The sequence below is a fragment of the Leptopilina boulardi genome, unplaced genomic scaffold (assembly GCF_019393585.1).
Source record: "Leptopilina boulardi isolate dan_hultmark-lab unplaced genomic scaffold, ZJU_Lbou_2.1 LbouV2_376, whole genome shotgun sequence".
Lineage (NCBI taxonomy): Eukaryota > Metazoa > Arthropoda > Insecta > Hymenoptera > Figitidae > Leptopilina > Leptopilina boulardi.
In genome coordinates this window covers 78683-95168 of record NW_026137947.1, presented here as the reverse complement: position 1 = coordinate 95168, position 16486 = coordinate 78683, and the positions used below count along the sequence as shown (strand labels likewise).

The 16486-nt window shown below is 26.2% G+C and overlaps 1 protein-coding gene across 2 annotated transcripts in view; it reads right to left on the bottom strand.

The window, feature by feature from the left end:
* Positions 1-16486, bottom strand: part of LOC127287853 (LIM domain only protein 3-like) — a 110950-nt gene that overhangs the window by 39074 nt on the left and 55390 nt on the right. The window contains exons 1-4 of one of the 2 annotated variants that reach the window (XM_051314976.1): positions 9122-9491; positions 2203-2315; positions 1834-1971; positions 984-1109 (exon numbers count right to left, since the gene is read on the bottom strand). In XM_051314976.1, coding sequence (XP_051170933.1) covers positions 984-1109; positions 1834-1971; positions 2203-2291 — 353 coding nt within the window. In that variant the 5' untranslated portion in view covers positions 2292-2315; positions 9122-9491. Of the gene's footprint in view, positions 1-983; positions 1110-1833; positions 1972-2202; positions 2316-9121; positions 9492-16486 lie in introns of those variants that run through there. The other variant, XM_051314975.1, reaches the window with a different exon arrangement.

Genomic DNA, 16486 nt, shown 5'->3' with positions numbered 1-16486 from the left:
ATTTTCAATTTCTATTGTAAAAATTAAAATATTTTACTGTAAAAAAAAATAAAAAAAAAAAATATTTGCTATTACGTTTAAATGACTTAAGACCTTAGGATTCTAAAAGCCATGATTATCTCGAGCCAACAGATTCGGTGGTTCGAGGAATTTTGGAGTAAAGTCTTGGTTCGAACGAGTTTCAGCTTAACTCGGTTGTTGTGAATAAGTAAGCGAAGTGTTGCAAAGTTAGACGTGCGCCCGTGGGTTGGGGAAGAGGGGGGGGGGGGGTGGTGGTGGTGGTGTAGGGGAGGCTTGAATTAAATTGTTATACGGATGAGTTGCTACGAGGAATACTGGAATAGGCAACTCTGCCGACGGGTGTGAATGTTTAATTACGGACTTGGCTTAATACTAATAATAAGATTATTAGACTAAAAGTTTCATATTTCAAAATTTACTCTTGCATATAATCAAAAAAAAAAAAAAAAATTATTTTAATCTACAAATTTTCATTATTCAATAAATTTACAATATTTATTCACAAATTGTAAAGAAATTTAATCATTTTCGAAATATTATTAAAAAAATTTGTTTCTATTTTTTCTTTTTAATTAATTCGTTCTTTTTTTTTGTATTGAAAAATCCCTTCGATAGAAAATAATTTTGTAATTTAATTACTGATTTTTAAATTAAATTATTAATGTAATACTTTGGGGAAAATATTTAAAAGTCTTCGCGAACGAGTAATGAAATATTTCAATTTTGTTTATTAATTTTTTTTTTGAATTAATTAAAAAAAAAAAAACATTTTTGCATGAAATTACCATATTTATAGAAGCATGAGTTTCCTCTCAATATAAGAGTATAGTACCTTTTTTGAATAGTTTTAATTAGAATTTAATTCATTATAAAAAAAAATCTAAGGCTAATGAAAATATATTAAAGTATAAAATCCTCTCAATTTAAGAATATATATTTCTTTTTCGTTATAAATAACTCACCTGTGATTACATTGTTGACACGCGAAGCACTCGAGATGATAAACATTAGTTCTAGCCCTCATAACCATTTCAAAGGCAGGAATAACTTTACTGCAAGCAGCACAATGTCCGGTATTTCCAAAAAGTCTGTAAAAAAAAAATGAAGAGCCTTTATTATTGATTGAGTTAATAATATTTATATTTGACACACATATATTTCTTGGAATAACTATATATCTACGAATTTTCTATATAATATATGAATCAATGATTCTTGAGGTGAAATTGAAGTAGACACTTATGCCTTGTGGCAGGAACCAATAAACATTCGGGTAACAGTAATATTGTCCTCAAATATTGGGCCATTAATAAAGCCCATAGTTTCGATGGCTCCCGAGTTCACAATGGCACCTGCGTATTCCCTCGGGACCTCGTAATCTCAACACGGTTTATTTGCCCTGTCGATTGTTTGAACAACGCGGTAAATGTATTCAATATAAGAGGAATAAAAAAAAAAAAAATTTTTTTTCTCGATTGACTTAATATTGTGAAAAATGAAATTTATTCTCAATATGAGAATATTTTTTTAAATATAAATATTCACACTAACCGAATAGTTTTATTTTGAATTAAATTTAATACAAAGCAATTATTTCTATATTTATACTAAAGAATCATTTATTTTTGAATTGAGAATATTTTCATTTTGTTAACTATATATAGTAAAAATTGGAAAAATTTTAAAAATTATTTTCCAATTCCCACAATAATATTCTAATATTGGATTTGTAAAATTAAAATAATAATCATAAATCAATAATTTTTTAATTAAATAGTAAAAATTGATTTTTTTTTTTTTTTTTTGATTTACCTGAGATAGTCCCGCTTGCATAGTAAAAGATTTGCTTTTGTATAAAGAGTAGAACCTACTTCGCCAAGTCTGCAATCGCAGCAACCACATTTTAAACAGTCTTCGTGCCAGAGCATGTCTAGCGCTTTTAATAAATACCTGTGAAAAAAAATTTACATATATTCACTAAAAAAAGAAAAATAAAAAATTATTTATTTGTATAGAAAAAAAAAATTACCAATATGAAAGAAATAATTTTATTTTTACACAATTTTTTCCATTACATGTAATGTTCCTCTAAAATTAAGAAGATTTTCCTTTCAATTTGAAAATATTTTATTTTTTAGTAATTGATTTTTTTAATTAATGTGATAATTATTTACTATTTACCTTTCGGTTATTGCTTTTCCACATCCGGCACACTCTTGTTGAGTAGCACCATTTCTATTAGTTTCAGTCTTAATTCCGTCCATAGTCATTTTTCGACGTTAAATTTTATCTTACTGAAAATTAAAAAAAAAAAATTTTAACTTTTAAAACTCTTATAACGAGCATATAAAAGTAAATTAAATTATACAAGTGAACAATTTTAAGTAGTATGAATTTATTCGTAATAATAAAAATAAATTTAAAAAATTAAGTAGTACGTATCAGTGTTATAGTCAGACATATCTTATTCGATTATACTACTGTAATTAAATTGCTATAAATAATTTCAAGTATATATATAGATAAAATTAATTTTAGTCAGACAAAATATTCGATTATTTTCATACAAGTAAATTGCTTTTACGTCAAATAAAACAATAATAAATATTTCAATTAAGACACAAATAATTAATATAAAATTTTCAAGACGAGCATTTTTGTTACGTTTGATTCGTTAGATGTGATTTACAATTAATTACACAGTAATTAAATTTTTTGACCAGTCTGACTATAATTGACTTTTACTACTCACATTAAAAAAATTACAAAATAATTAAATGTTTTGTCTGACCAAAATTGACTTACACTACTGAAAATAAAAAAATTAAAAATTAATACATTCTGTCTGACTAAAATTGACATCAACCACTGATATTAAAATAGTAGTACAAGTAGAACCTTTTTTATGACTAAAATTAATTTTGTCTGACGTAAACTAACTTATACTACTGAAAATAAAAAAAATTAAAACCTTCTGTCTGACTAAAATGTACAATTATCACTGATAATTAAAAGAATAGAAAATTTAAACATGTTTTTTGACTGAAACTAATTTTGTTTGACTTAAATTGACAGCTACCACTGAAAATTAAAAGAATAGAACAATTTAAACTTATTTTATGACTAAAATTAATTTTGTCTGACTTACACTGACTTATACTACTGAAAATAATAAAAATTAAATAATTAAGTTTCTGTTTGACTACAATATATAACTATTACTGATAATTAAAGAATAGAACAATTTAAACTTATTTTATTACTGAAATTAATTTTGTCTGACTTACATTGACTTATACTACTTAAAATATTAAAAATTAAAAAATAGAAAATTAGGGCTGTTCGTCTGACTTAAACTGACTTTTGCTACTGAGATTAATAAAATGTAAAAAAAGAAAATAGAATCTTAAGACCATTTGTCTGGTCTTAAACTGACTTATATTACTGAAATAGTGAAAATAAAAAAATTTTAACGATCTGTCTGACTAAAAATTACATTTACCACTGGTATTAAAATAATTGTACAATTTAAGTATTTTTAGGACTAAAATTGAATTTTGTCTGGCATTAACTGACCTATACTACTGAAAATAATAATAATTTAAAAATTAAATTTTCTGCCTGACTAAAATTTATTATTATCACTAGTGGAAAGAAGTTTAGAAAATTAACAATTTGTCTCACGTAAAATGACTTGTACTACTGAAATTAATAAAATTAGAAAAATTATATTTTCTGTCTGACTAAAATTTACTATTACTACTAATGGAAAACAACTTTAGAAAATTAATAATTTGTCTAACTTAAACTGACTTATACTACTGAATTCAATAAAATTAGAAAAATTTAAACTTTCTATTTGACTAAAAATGATTTTTACCACTTTTTACCAAAAGAAATTTGATCCTGTAAATTTATTAATAAATACGAAAATAAATATAATTTAAAAAATAAATAATTAAAAAATTAAAATATTTTTTTTCAATAATACATAAATTTAATTCCACTTTATATATATATAAAAAAAAGAGAATGTTGAATTAAATTTCTGTTATTTGTATGAGGGGACCCTCATATAATATGTTTTAAATCAAAACGATTGAAATTGAATGTGTGATTCAAATCGCAAAATCGTTCAAAGGCAAATCATCCCTTTCGGTGCTTTTAACAAGTTTCAACAGCAGCTGTTGCATGGATCCGGGTTGTCGGGTTGTCTATGAGTAATTAGAGTTACGGCTTGAGAATTTAACCGCGGTTAGTGCCATCTGTGTCCGAAATTGGGGTGAAGGGGGGGGGGCGGGTGGTGCTGGTTGTCCTCTTGGTGTGGTCAGAGTTTAGAATCGAATTAGTTTGACCCCCACTATTTCAACTCCCGTTTAAGTCCAACCAGATCTCTCTGAACAACTACAGTTTATCAGGAACCGGCTGTAGGTGGCTTAGATAAACATTTCACTTTGTATTTAACCCTTTCCATATAATTAATCCTACAAAATTAATCCCTTTTTTTTTTGCAACTTTTCCCCTTTTTTTAAATTTTATTAAATTTTTATTTTACTATAAAATTTTATTTACAATAAATAAATTTTATTTATTAAAAAAATAAATTAAAAAAAGGAAACATTTATTAAAATTATTTTAATTAATTAAAAATTAAATTAATAAATTTTAAATTAGTTTTTTTGGATTACGTTATTGGAAAAAAAGAATATGGAAATTTTTTTTTTTGGGGGTTTTTTCATTAGCGGAGTTATGTATAACTCAACTTCACTCAGTAAATTTGGCACTATACAAGCTTCCGAAAGCTATGAGCAAAGTTTATGCGGTTTCAATATGTCCTACCCCGTCTGGACAATATTACGTGTACGTTAATATCGCCTTGCGGTCCAAAACTTTGAAGGTAAACCAACAAAGGTTTGCTTTGATCCATGAATTAAGGGCTCACTTTAGTCCAATTGCAACGTAGAAACTATAATTGACTATAGATTCATCACAATCTTAAAGTTTTTTTCGAAAAAAAAAAATTTATCCATTGTTTTTAATTTTTATATGAATTATTTTACATTTAAAATATATTTTATTATTATTATTATTATATTTTCTTTTCATTGCTCTCAATTTTCAGTAAAATCACTACTGGTATTTCAACCGCAAGAGATTCCTTCTGAACCTCGATCCACATTCTCGAGGCGACCTCAAAAACCTTCAACGATCCGATATTCGCCTTCTCTCTTTGTGGTTACTTTTCATTCTCAAAAGAGAAAAATAAAAATGTATACAAAATTTAAATCATTTCGTTTCATCAAGTATTTGACTTTTCATTTTTGTAAAATATCATTCCTTGGACGCTTGGAATATTTTCGTTTGCAGTTTCTATATATATATATATAAATTTTGAATATAATAATTTTTAATTTATGGAATTGAAATTTTATTTTAATTTCTTGCAAAGAGTAGAATTTTATTAAAATTTTTAAAGCATTGCCATAAAAATTTTAATCTCTTTTTTTTGCAATAGGGCGTACAAATTTTAATTGTCTGACTTAAACTGACTTATACTACTGAAAATAAAAAAATTAAAACTTTCTGTCTGACTAAAATTGACAGCAGCCACTGAAAATTAATAGAATAGAACAATTTAAACTTATTTTATGACAGAAATTAATTTTGTCTGACTTACATTGACTTATACTACTAAAAATATTAGAAATTAAAAAATAGAAAATTAGGGCTGTTCGTTTGACTTAAACTGACTTTGCTACTGAAAAAAATAAAATTGAAAAAAAGAAAATAGAATCTTAAGACAATTTGTCTGACTTAAACTGACTTATATTACTGAAATAGTGAAAATGAAAAAATTTTTAACGATCTGTCTGACTAAAAATTACATTTACCACTGGTATTAAAATAATTGTACAATTTAAGTATTTTTATGACTAAAATTGAATTTTGTCTGACATTAACTGACCTATACTACTGAAAATAATAATAATTTAAAAATTAAATTTTCTGCCTGACTAAAATTTATTATTATCACTAGTGGAAAGAAGTTTAGAAAATTAACAATTTGTCTCACGTAAAATGACTTGTACTACTGAAATTAATAAAATTAGAAAAATTAAATTTTCTGTCTGACTAAAATTTACTATTACTACTGATGGAAAACAACTTTAGAAAATTAATAATTTGTCTAACTTAAACTGACTTGTACGTCTGAATTTAAGAAAATTAGAAAAATTTTAACTTTCTGTCTGACTAAAATTAACCGTAATCACTGATATTAAAATAATAGTACAAGTAGAAAATTTTTTATGACTAAAATTAATTTTGTCTGACTTAAAGTGACTTATACTACTGAAAATAATAAAAATGAAAATATTTAAATATTGTGTCTCACTAAACATTTTTTCTTCTACTAAAACTAATAAACTTAGAAAGAAATGAAGTATTCTGCCTGACAAAAATTTATTTTTACTACTGATATTAAAGAAATTTGTGATATTTAAGATAATTTGCCTGACTCAAACTGACTTGTACTACTGAAAAATTATAGAAATAAAAAATTTCAACTTTCTATATGACTACAATTTTTTTCTACTGAATTTAAGAAAATTAGAAAGAATTTAAACTTTTTATGTCTGACCAAAATTTTTTTTACTATTAATTGTAAAAAAAATTTAGAGAATAAAGACAATTTGTCTGACTCAAACTGACTTATACTACTGAAAATGATAAAAATAAATAAATTTAAACCGTTTGTCTGACTCTAACTGACTTATACTACTGAAAGTAATAGAAATAAAAAAATTTAACTTTCTGTCTGACTAAAATTGACAAACAATCACTGAGGTTAAAATAATAGTAAAATTATACATGTTTTATGACTGAAATTGATATTTTTTGACAGAAAATAATAAAAATTAAAAAATTTTAACTTGACTGTTTGAATAGAAATGTTCTGTCTGACTGAAATTTTTTTCTACTAATAGAAAAACACTAGAAATTTAATACAATTTGTCTCACTGAAATTGACTAATACTACTGAAAATATTAAAAATCAAAAAATAGAAAATAAAAAAAAATTAAGGAAATTGAAAAATTATGTTTTAATTATTATTTTTTGTCAATTATTTTATGAAATTTGTTTGTTGTGTAAATAAATTTTTGCGTATTGACAGAATGAATTTTTGTTGAGAAATAAATTTATTTCCAGTCGATAGATGAGGTAGATAAGGATCAGAATAGTTCAGTAGACCGTAGATGAGAGTCCATATAACGAGCGTGGTTCGCTCTATACGGAAGTAGCTCATCCATCCATCAGGTACCTGATCGGATCATTCATGGACTCTGATCCTCAAAGCGACGATAATTCGATTACCTGCCGCGCGCTCATCAACCGCTAACCGCTATCCTCGAACCAGTAACCCTTAGTTACCCCTCCTCTCAAAAGCCATTCGAGTGTCATGCGTCTCCTGCCCTCTTGTATCACAAATTACTCGACCACTTCACTAGCTTATTGACAAACAACTATATATCTCACTTGCATATTGCGTTAATAATTCCTCCACCCCCTCCCCCCTTTTTCCTCTTCATTGTATAAACAATTTAATTATAATTAAAGCCCATTCATTTTCTGACAAAAATCAAAATTTTTTTTTCAATTAAATATTTATTTGTATTAAATAAATCTTTATTTCTTTCAAAAAAAAAAAATATTTTTTGCTAGAGGTAAATATTTATCTGTATTAGACAAATTTTTATTTGAATTAAATAAATTGTATATTTAAACTAATAAGTAATGGTGTTTAAAATAAATGAATATTAATTGACTCAAAAATAAAAATAATTTTATTCTGTTAAATATTAATTTAATAATAGCGTTAAGAAATCAATTATTTGAATGAAATGAAAAAATTTTTTCCGTTTACTCTCATTGAAAATGATTTTAATAAAATATTTTGACTAATTTTTTTTGTTTATATTCTCTAATCAAATAAATAATTTATTTCGACGTAAATAAATATTTATTCAGCTGTGAAAGAAAATATTTATCTCAACGTAAAATAAATATTAAATGCACTTCAAATAAATTTTATTTTTATCAAAGAAAGAAAAAAAATGTTATATTTGCGACATTTAATTTTAAAATAAATCAACAGTTTTTTTTTAAATATTGAGACAAATATACACAGTTTTATTTAATTGAAATAATTTTGTATTTTAATTCACATGAAACAAATAAAATTAGAAAAATTTTAACTTGTCTAAACTAAAATTATTTTTACTACTGAAAATTTTATTTAAAAAATAATAAAATAAATAATATAAAAAAATTGAAATTTTCTAATTTTAATTGACTTATACTACTGAAATTAATAAAATTAGAAAAATTTAAACGATTTGTCTGACAAAAATTATTTTTTCTACTGAAACTAAGAATTTGAAAAGAAGTTACAGCTTCTGTCTGACTAAAAATGGATGTTATCACTAAAAGTAATAAAAATAGAAAATTTTTAATAATTTATCTGACTAAAATTACTTTTACTACTAAAAATATTAAAAATAATCTTTCTGTCTGACTATTACCGTCTTCGACTACTGAAAGTATTTAATAAATTTACAAATAAAAACACAGAAAATTATAAGGTATTTAAATAAGCTGCAACGCTTATTATTTTAATCCAATTTTGCTTATTTTAATACCAAAATGGATTAAAATAAGCAAAATTGGATTAAAATAATAAGCGTTGTAGCTTATTTTAATGCCTTTTAATTTTCTGTGAAGAGATTTATCAGTCAACAATGATTACTATTTTTTAATGTGATCAAACAATTTCAAAAAAATTATAAACAAAATAAAAATAATACTTCAGACAGTAATAAATAATTTGTTATATAATAATAATAATAAAATAATTTTATAAATTATAAATATCAATATTATAAAATAACAATACTAATAATAATAAAATTTGTATGAGGAAAAAAAATGATTACATTATATTACATTTAACAAGACATAAGAAAGAATACGTTATCCTATCGCGTAAAATAGATAAATAATTTGGAAATCATATAAATATGAACATAATATTTCACTCACTCGTGACAATAAGTTTCATACAAGTTGAATTGACTCTGAATGGTTGCTTTTAAGTGTGTATCGCTTTTAACATCGACCCACGTCACCCTCTCGTTCGTATTCTTTCCGAGTAGTTAACACTTTGTCGAGACTCTCCACCCTCTCTCTCTCTCTCTCTCTCTCTCTCTCAACCTTCCCCTTGATGACCTCACGTCAAAGAGGGTATCTCTTCAGAGAGGATATCGAGCAAGTTAGTAAAAGAGAGACAGAGAATAGAAGAAGGATAAAAAGAACTGATATGACAGAGTTGTAAATTATTCTCTTCAAAACGATCCATTTATATCTATATTTGAAAACTTTAACGGGAGCAAAAAAGTAAGCCTGTGCTTTTTTATCGAGAAATTTTTTTACTCTAAGAGATGAAAATTGTATTTGGAGAACGTTCGATGCTTTTCGTTGCAACGGCGCAAGGCTGAGACTCCGCCCTTGTTGCATCCACACCCTCTAAAGTACCACCCATCTCTAGGATTGTGTCTAATAGAAAAGCTGAAAATTCCTTCAGAACACAAGAGAACACCTCCCTCGGAAAATATATTTTTTTTGTTCTCCTTTTTTTGCATCCATTTGTAGAAACTAATTTTATTAGTTATTAATAAAAAAAAAATGTCGCCATTGTAAAATCAATATGTCAATTGAATATTGAATAGTAAATTGGAATGGCATATTTAATTTTTTATTTTTATTTGAAGATTTGTAATTTATTATTTATTAACTAATATTCAATATTTAGTACTATTTATTTAGTAACTTTAAATAAATAAATTAAATTTAAATTATTTAAGATATACTAAATAGTATAAATTGGCGTTATAGACAATTTTGTCTGACTAAAATGTATAACTATCACTGAAAATTGAAAGAATAGAAAATTTAAACATGTTTTATGACTGAAATTAATTTTGTCTGACTTAAAGTGACTTATACTACTGAAAATGAAAAAAACTAAAAAATTAGTACTTTCTGTCTGACTAAAATTGACCTCAACCACTGATATTAAAATAATAGTACAAGTAGAACCTTTTTTATGACTAAAATTAATTTTGTCTGACGTAAACTAACTTATACTACTGAAAATAAAAAAATTAAAACTTTCTGTATGACTAAAATTTACAACTATCACTGATATTTAAAAGAATAGAAAATTTAAACATGTTTTATGAGTGGAACTAATTTTTTTTGACTTAAATTAACAGCTACCAGATAAAATTAAAAGAATAGAAAAATTAAAACTTATTTTATGACTAAAATTAATTTTGTCTGACTAACACTGACTTATACTACTGAAAATAATAAAAATTAAAAAATTAAATTTCAGTCTGGCTAAAATGTATAACTATCACTGAAAATTAAAGAATATAACAATTTAAACTTATTTTATGACTGAAATTAATTTTGTCTGACTTACATTGATTTATACTACTAAAAATATAAAAAATTAAAAAATAGAAAATTAGGACTGTTCGTCTGACTTAAACTGACTGTGCCACTGAAAATAATAAAATTGAAAAAAAAGAAAATAGAATCTTAAGACTATTTGTCTGACTTAAACTGACTTATATTACTGAAATAGTGAAAATGAAAAAATTTTAACGATCTGTCTGACTAAAAATTACTATTACTACTGATGAAAAACAACTTTAGAAAATTAATAATTTGTCAAACTTAAACTAACTTGTACGCCTGAATTTAAGAAAATTAGAAAAATTTTAATTTTCTGTCTGACTAAAATTAACCGCAATCACTGATATTAAAATAATAGAATAAGTAGAAAATTTTTTATGACTGAAATTAGTTTTGTCTGACTTAAAGTGACTTATACTACTGAAAATAATAAAAATGAAAACATTTAAATATTCTGTCTGACTTAACATTTTTTCTTCTACTAAAACTAATAAACATAGAAAGAAATAAAGTATTCTGCCTGACAAAAATTTATTTTTACTACTGATATTAAAGGAGTTTTTGAGATTTAAGATAATTTGCTTGACTCAAACTGACTTGTACTACTGAAAAATTGTAGAAATAAAAAATTTAAACTTTCTGTATGACTACAATTTTTTTTTCTACTGAATTTAAGAAAATTAGAAAGAATTTAGACTTTCTATGTCTGACTAAAATTTTTTATACTATTAATAGTAAAAATAATTTAGAGAATAAAGACAATTTGTCTGACTCAAACTGACTTATACTACTGAAAATTATATAAATAAATAAATTTAAACCGTTTGTCTGACTCTAACTGACTTATACTACTGAAAGTAATAGAAATAAAAAAATTTAACTTTCTGTCTGACTAAAATTGACAAACAATCACTGAGGTTAAAATAATAGTTAAATTCTACATGTTTTATGACTGAAATTGATATTGTTTAACTTAAACTAACTTATACCACTTAAAATAATAGAAATATAATTTTAACAGTCAATCATATTATTTCTATTTGCGACAAAAAAAATTGTTTATCTGTATTAATAAAACAAGTTATTTATCCTGATGAAAAATATATTTTTCTTTAAATGAAATAAATTTTTTTTTTTGATTCAATTAAAAAAAAAATATTATTTTCACTTTAAGGTACTTGTACATATATGAATAAAGAAGTGATTTCCTATATATTTATATATGTAGTGAAAATGTGGTTTTAATTTAAATTGCTTTTGTCTTTAATGCGTGTGGCAGTTCCGTTATCTCGTACTTTTAGAAATGTGAGTGCAGCATCCGGAGAGACGGTCCATTAATTAGCCGAGGCACATTAAGCCAGGCATTAATATACTCCTGTGCTGTTTTGTTTTAAACCCTGCAGGAAGAAGGTAACCGTTTTGCTGAGGAGTAGTGGTCGTGATGGGGGGAAAAAAGGGGGGTGGGTGGGGGGGGTAGTGGGATTTCGACATGGGGTTGCTTCGTAATCCGGGGCCAACCGCCTTATCCCAAGGGACTGTTTAAATTCTGCAAATCGACCGTTCTCTCTTTTCTCCATCTCCCCCATTCCTCCATACAGTAACCACTTTCGAGAAATTAAGAAGATAAGACCGATAACGACCTTATTCGCGACATAACAGTTAACCAAATGAAACTTGCGAATCTTCAGATTTCTCAAAAAATATATATATATATATAATTTCTCCTCCTCTATTCAAATTTCTATTGTAATTTTTATTTTTATTATATTTCTATTTTAATTTCTATTATTGCAGTTATTATTATTTTTTTTCAATTATATTTTTATTTAAATTTTGCTTTTTTCATTTTAGATTTCGTGGCGAAGAAATGAATTCCTAATTTTTGTCTCTGTCTGTCCGTCCGTCCGTCTACAGCTGGTAAGTCTAATAGTTTTTCTTTAACAACTTTTTTTTTAAGAAATTTTTTTTTTTTAACTGGGATAATATTAAAACAAGTTGTTACGTATTTTATTAGTCAGACAAACATACGTATACAGTAATTTTTTTTTTCGTTTCCATAACAAACTATGTTCGCTATTGTAGAAAATATTTGTCGTTGTTTTAGCAAAATTTTTATAAGTGAAAAAAATTAGTTTTCAACGAAATAATCAAATTCATTATTATTTCGTGTATAAATGCAAATAGTGATAAAACTTATCAGACAATATTCAATTAAGTAGTAATGGTCACTATTAGTTAGACAAAAAAGAATTTTTTGTGATAGAAATTTAAAAAAAAAATTTATTTTCAGTTAGACATATAAAATTTTGAGTGTAATATTCAATTAAGTAGTAATGGTAATTATTGGTCAGACAAATTTTTTTTGTGATTTTAGTAGAAATTGGGGGAAAAATTAGTAGTAGTTGTCGTTTTTAGGCAGACATGGAAAATTTAATTATTATGGAAAAAATTGCAATTTTTTTTTAAAACAAAATAATAAAAGTCAGTGTCATAGTTGCAAGTTTAATTTTTACAAAAATTTCAAGTGGTAAAAATTTAAGTAGTAAGGATATTTATTAGTCAGACAAACAATATTAGATTTTTGTGGAGTAAAATATAAATGATGAAAATTTAATTGTTTAAAAAAAAGTAGTATGGGTCAATACTATAGTCAGGCATATCTTAATTTATTATTACAATGCAAATTAAACGCTATAAAAATACAAAAAAATAATAAGTAAAAAATAAATTGAAACAACAATATAAATAATAAGAAATAAAATGAATAGTAAAAAAAATAAAATAAATAATAAAAATTAAATAAATAATTAAAAACACAGAAAAAAGCTGGTGTTATTTTTGTTGCGGGTAATTTTCTCCAATGCTAAAACCCATAAGATTTAACCCAGATTTAGGGTAAAATTTGTTGCGTGTTATTTTAACACCAATTCTGGTGTTAAAATAACACTTTGTTTTTCCTGTGAAAAATGAAATATAGGTATAGTAAAAACTAAATAAAAATATTATAGAAATAATAGCGAATAATAAATAAAACAAAAAAATCTACTATATACAAAAAGATAATATATATCATTTTATTAATTATTTCTTTATATAATAAATCTCTGTAATTATATATAAATTGGAATTATAACACCAAGGGATTAATATTTAAATTCTAAAAATGATAAGGTAGATATTTCTGAATAAATTAATGATACAAAAGAGACTAATTGTGAGAAGGAGGAGGAGGAGGAAGTGTAGGTATTGAAAAAAAAAGAAGTGGTTGGGGTATTTTCAACAAGGTAATTTAATGGTTAAAGAGAATATTTCACATGAAATAAATCCTGGGTAAATGGCGCCCAGTGCAAAATCCTCGCGTCGCCTAGCTGTATTCAACCCTTCCTAATAGGGGGTAATTTAAGGGCCGTTTTAAGCTCCCACATGTGAGCCACAGCAAAAACTTTATGTATTACATCAGAGCGAGAGAGAAGAGAGAGAAAGAGAAAGAGAGAGAGATTCTATGTGTAATTAGGCATTAGCATTCCAAATGAATTTAAACTCTAGATAACGTAGAGAACTCATTCGTCTTAATTGCACTTTTGTATCATTCATTTACTTTTTTTTTTTCATCTCCACTTTTTCATCTCTAAAATTTATCTTTTAGGCATTATTCCACAATTAATTAACCTCGTAATTTAAATATAATTTTTTTATTTCATTTATTAATTATTAACCGCCATTGTTTATTATTATTATTTATCGTGCAGAAATTTTGCCAGGTCCCAAATCGGGGCCAGATGAGGCTGCCCTATTAGGGAATAGCCGCGCCTGATGTGGCCCTGATTAGGAAATCCACATTTGGCCCTGATCAGCGTTTCATTCCCTGGCTACTTGTGAAATAACTAATTATGAAATAAATTATAATAAATAAAAATCGAAATTTCGTTGATACTGGCGAGGGAAAAAGGAAAAAGAAAGTTTTTTTTTTTTTGATTAAAATAACAAATATAGATTAAAATATAAGAAGGGTGAACAAAAGAAGTTTTAACGAATTCATTCTTTTGCGAAGATGCAACGAGGGTTAGGTTAATGAAATTCTGGTCAGGTCAGAAGATTCTTTCGTCAGGTGGCGATGCCACCCCTTTTCCGGTGGCTGCAGTTTACAGCCAATGGGGTTATTCACTGGGATAGTGGAAGCGAGAAGGGGGTGGTGGTGGTGGTGGTTAAAATAGGGTGGTGTGCAGTCAGATTACGGTTAAGCTATGCTCGTACGTGCTCACGTGGAAGTTGGCTTCCCATGCCTCTCAAACCCTATATATATGTATATACCAAAAAAAAAATATATATATATATATGAACGCAAAATATATTTATTGTTGTTTGTCCACCGTTTTGTATCTCGCAGTCGACGAGTAAAAAATCGTAGGTCCACTCCCTATAGCCATTCTCGGGCATAAATTTAAGTAGCACCCTCACTGTGAAATTTTTCACTCTTCCTCGAAAAAAAAAGAATGATATAAAATCCCCCAAAAAAATTAATTTTTTTCAATTTATAAAATATTTTATTTTGTATCAATGAGGCATTTTTTGTCAACTGAAGCCCCCCCTTCTGCCCAAAAATAGTTTAAATATAGAAAATCGGGCATAGGCTTATTACTTCAATAAAAACAAATACTTTACTATGTCATGTGGCGTTTTTAAAAATTCAAAATGGCGGATCTAATATGGCGACTAACTTTTATAAAATTAATTAAATTCACTTGAAAATTGCTACTCGGGGGTTTTTGGGATCGCTTATTACGAATTTGATGATAGTTTTCAAAAATTCAAAATGGCGGATCCAATATGGCGACTTAATTCCATAAAATTAATTAAATTCACTTGAAAATTGCTAGTCGGGGGTTTTTGGGGTCGCTAATTACGAATCGGATGATAGTTTTCAAAAATTCAAAATGGCGGATCCAATATGGCGACTTAATTCCATAAAATTAATTAAATTCACTTGAAAATTGCTAGTCGGGGGTTTTTGGGGTCGCTAATTACGAATCGGATGATTTTTTTCAGAAATCCAAAATGGCGGATTCAATATGGCGACTAACTTTTATAAAATTAATTAAATTCACTTGAAAATTGACACTCGGGGGTTTTTGGGGTTGCTGATTACGAATCCGATAATAGTTTTCAAAAATTCAAAATAGCGGATCCAATATGGCGACTAAATTTCATAAAATGAATTAAATTCACTTGAAAATTGCTAATCGGGGGTTTTTGAGGTTGCTGATTATAAATTCGATAATAGTTTTCAAAAATTCAAAATGGCGGATCCAACATGGCGAATAAATTTCATAAAATTAATTAAATTCACTTAAAAATTGTAAAATGACCTTAAGCCACCAAATAGTAGAAAAGAAAGTAGTGTAAAAATATATTTGAGGCATTCTTTGTCATAGGCTTATTACTTCAATAAAAACAAATACTTTACTATGTCATGTGGCGGTTTTGAAAATTCAAAATGGCGGATCTAATATCTCGACTAAATTTTATAAAATTAATTAAATTCACTTGAAAATTGCTACTCGGGGGTTTTTGGGATCGCTTATTACGAATTTGATGATAGATTTGAAAAATTCAAAATGGCGGATCCAATATGGCGACTTAATTCCATAAAATTAATTAAATTCACTTGAAAATTGCTAGTCGGGGGTTTTTGGGGTCGCTAATTACGAATCGGATGATAGTTTTCAAAAATTCAAAATGGCGGATCCAATATGGCGACTTAATTCCATAAAATTAATTAAATTCACTTGAAAATTGCTAGTCGGGGGTTTTTGGGGTCGCTAATTACGAATCGGATGATTTTTTTCAGAAATCCAAAATGGCGGATTCAATATGGCGACTAACTTTTATAAAATTAATTAAATTCACTTGAAAATTGACACTCGG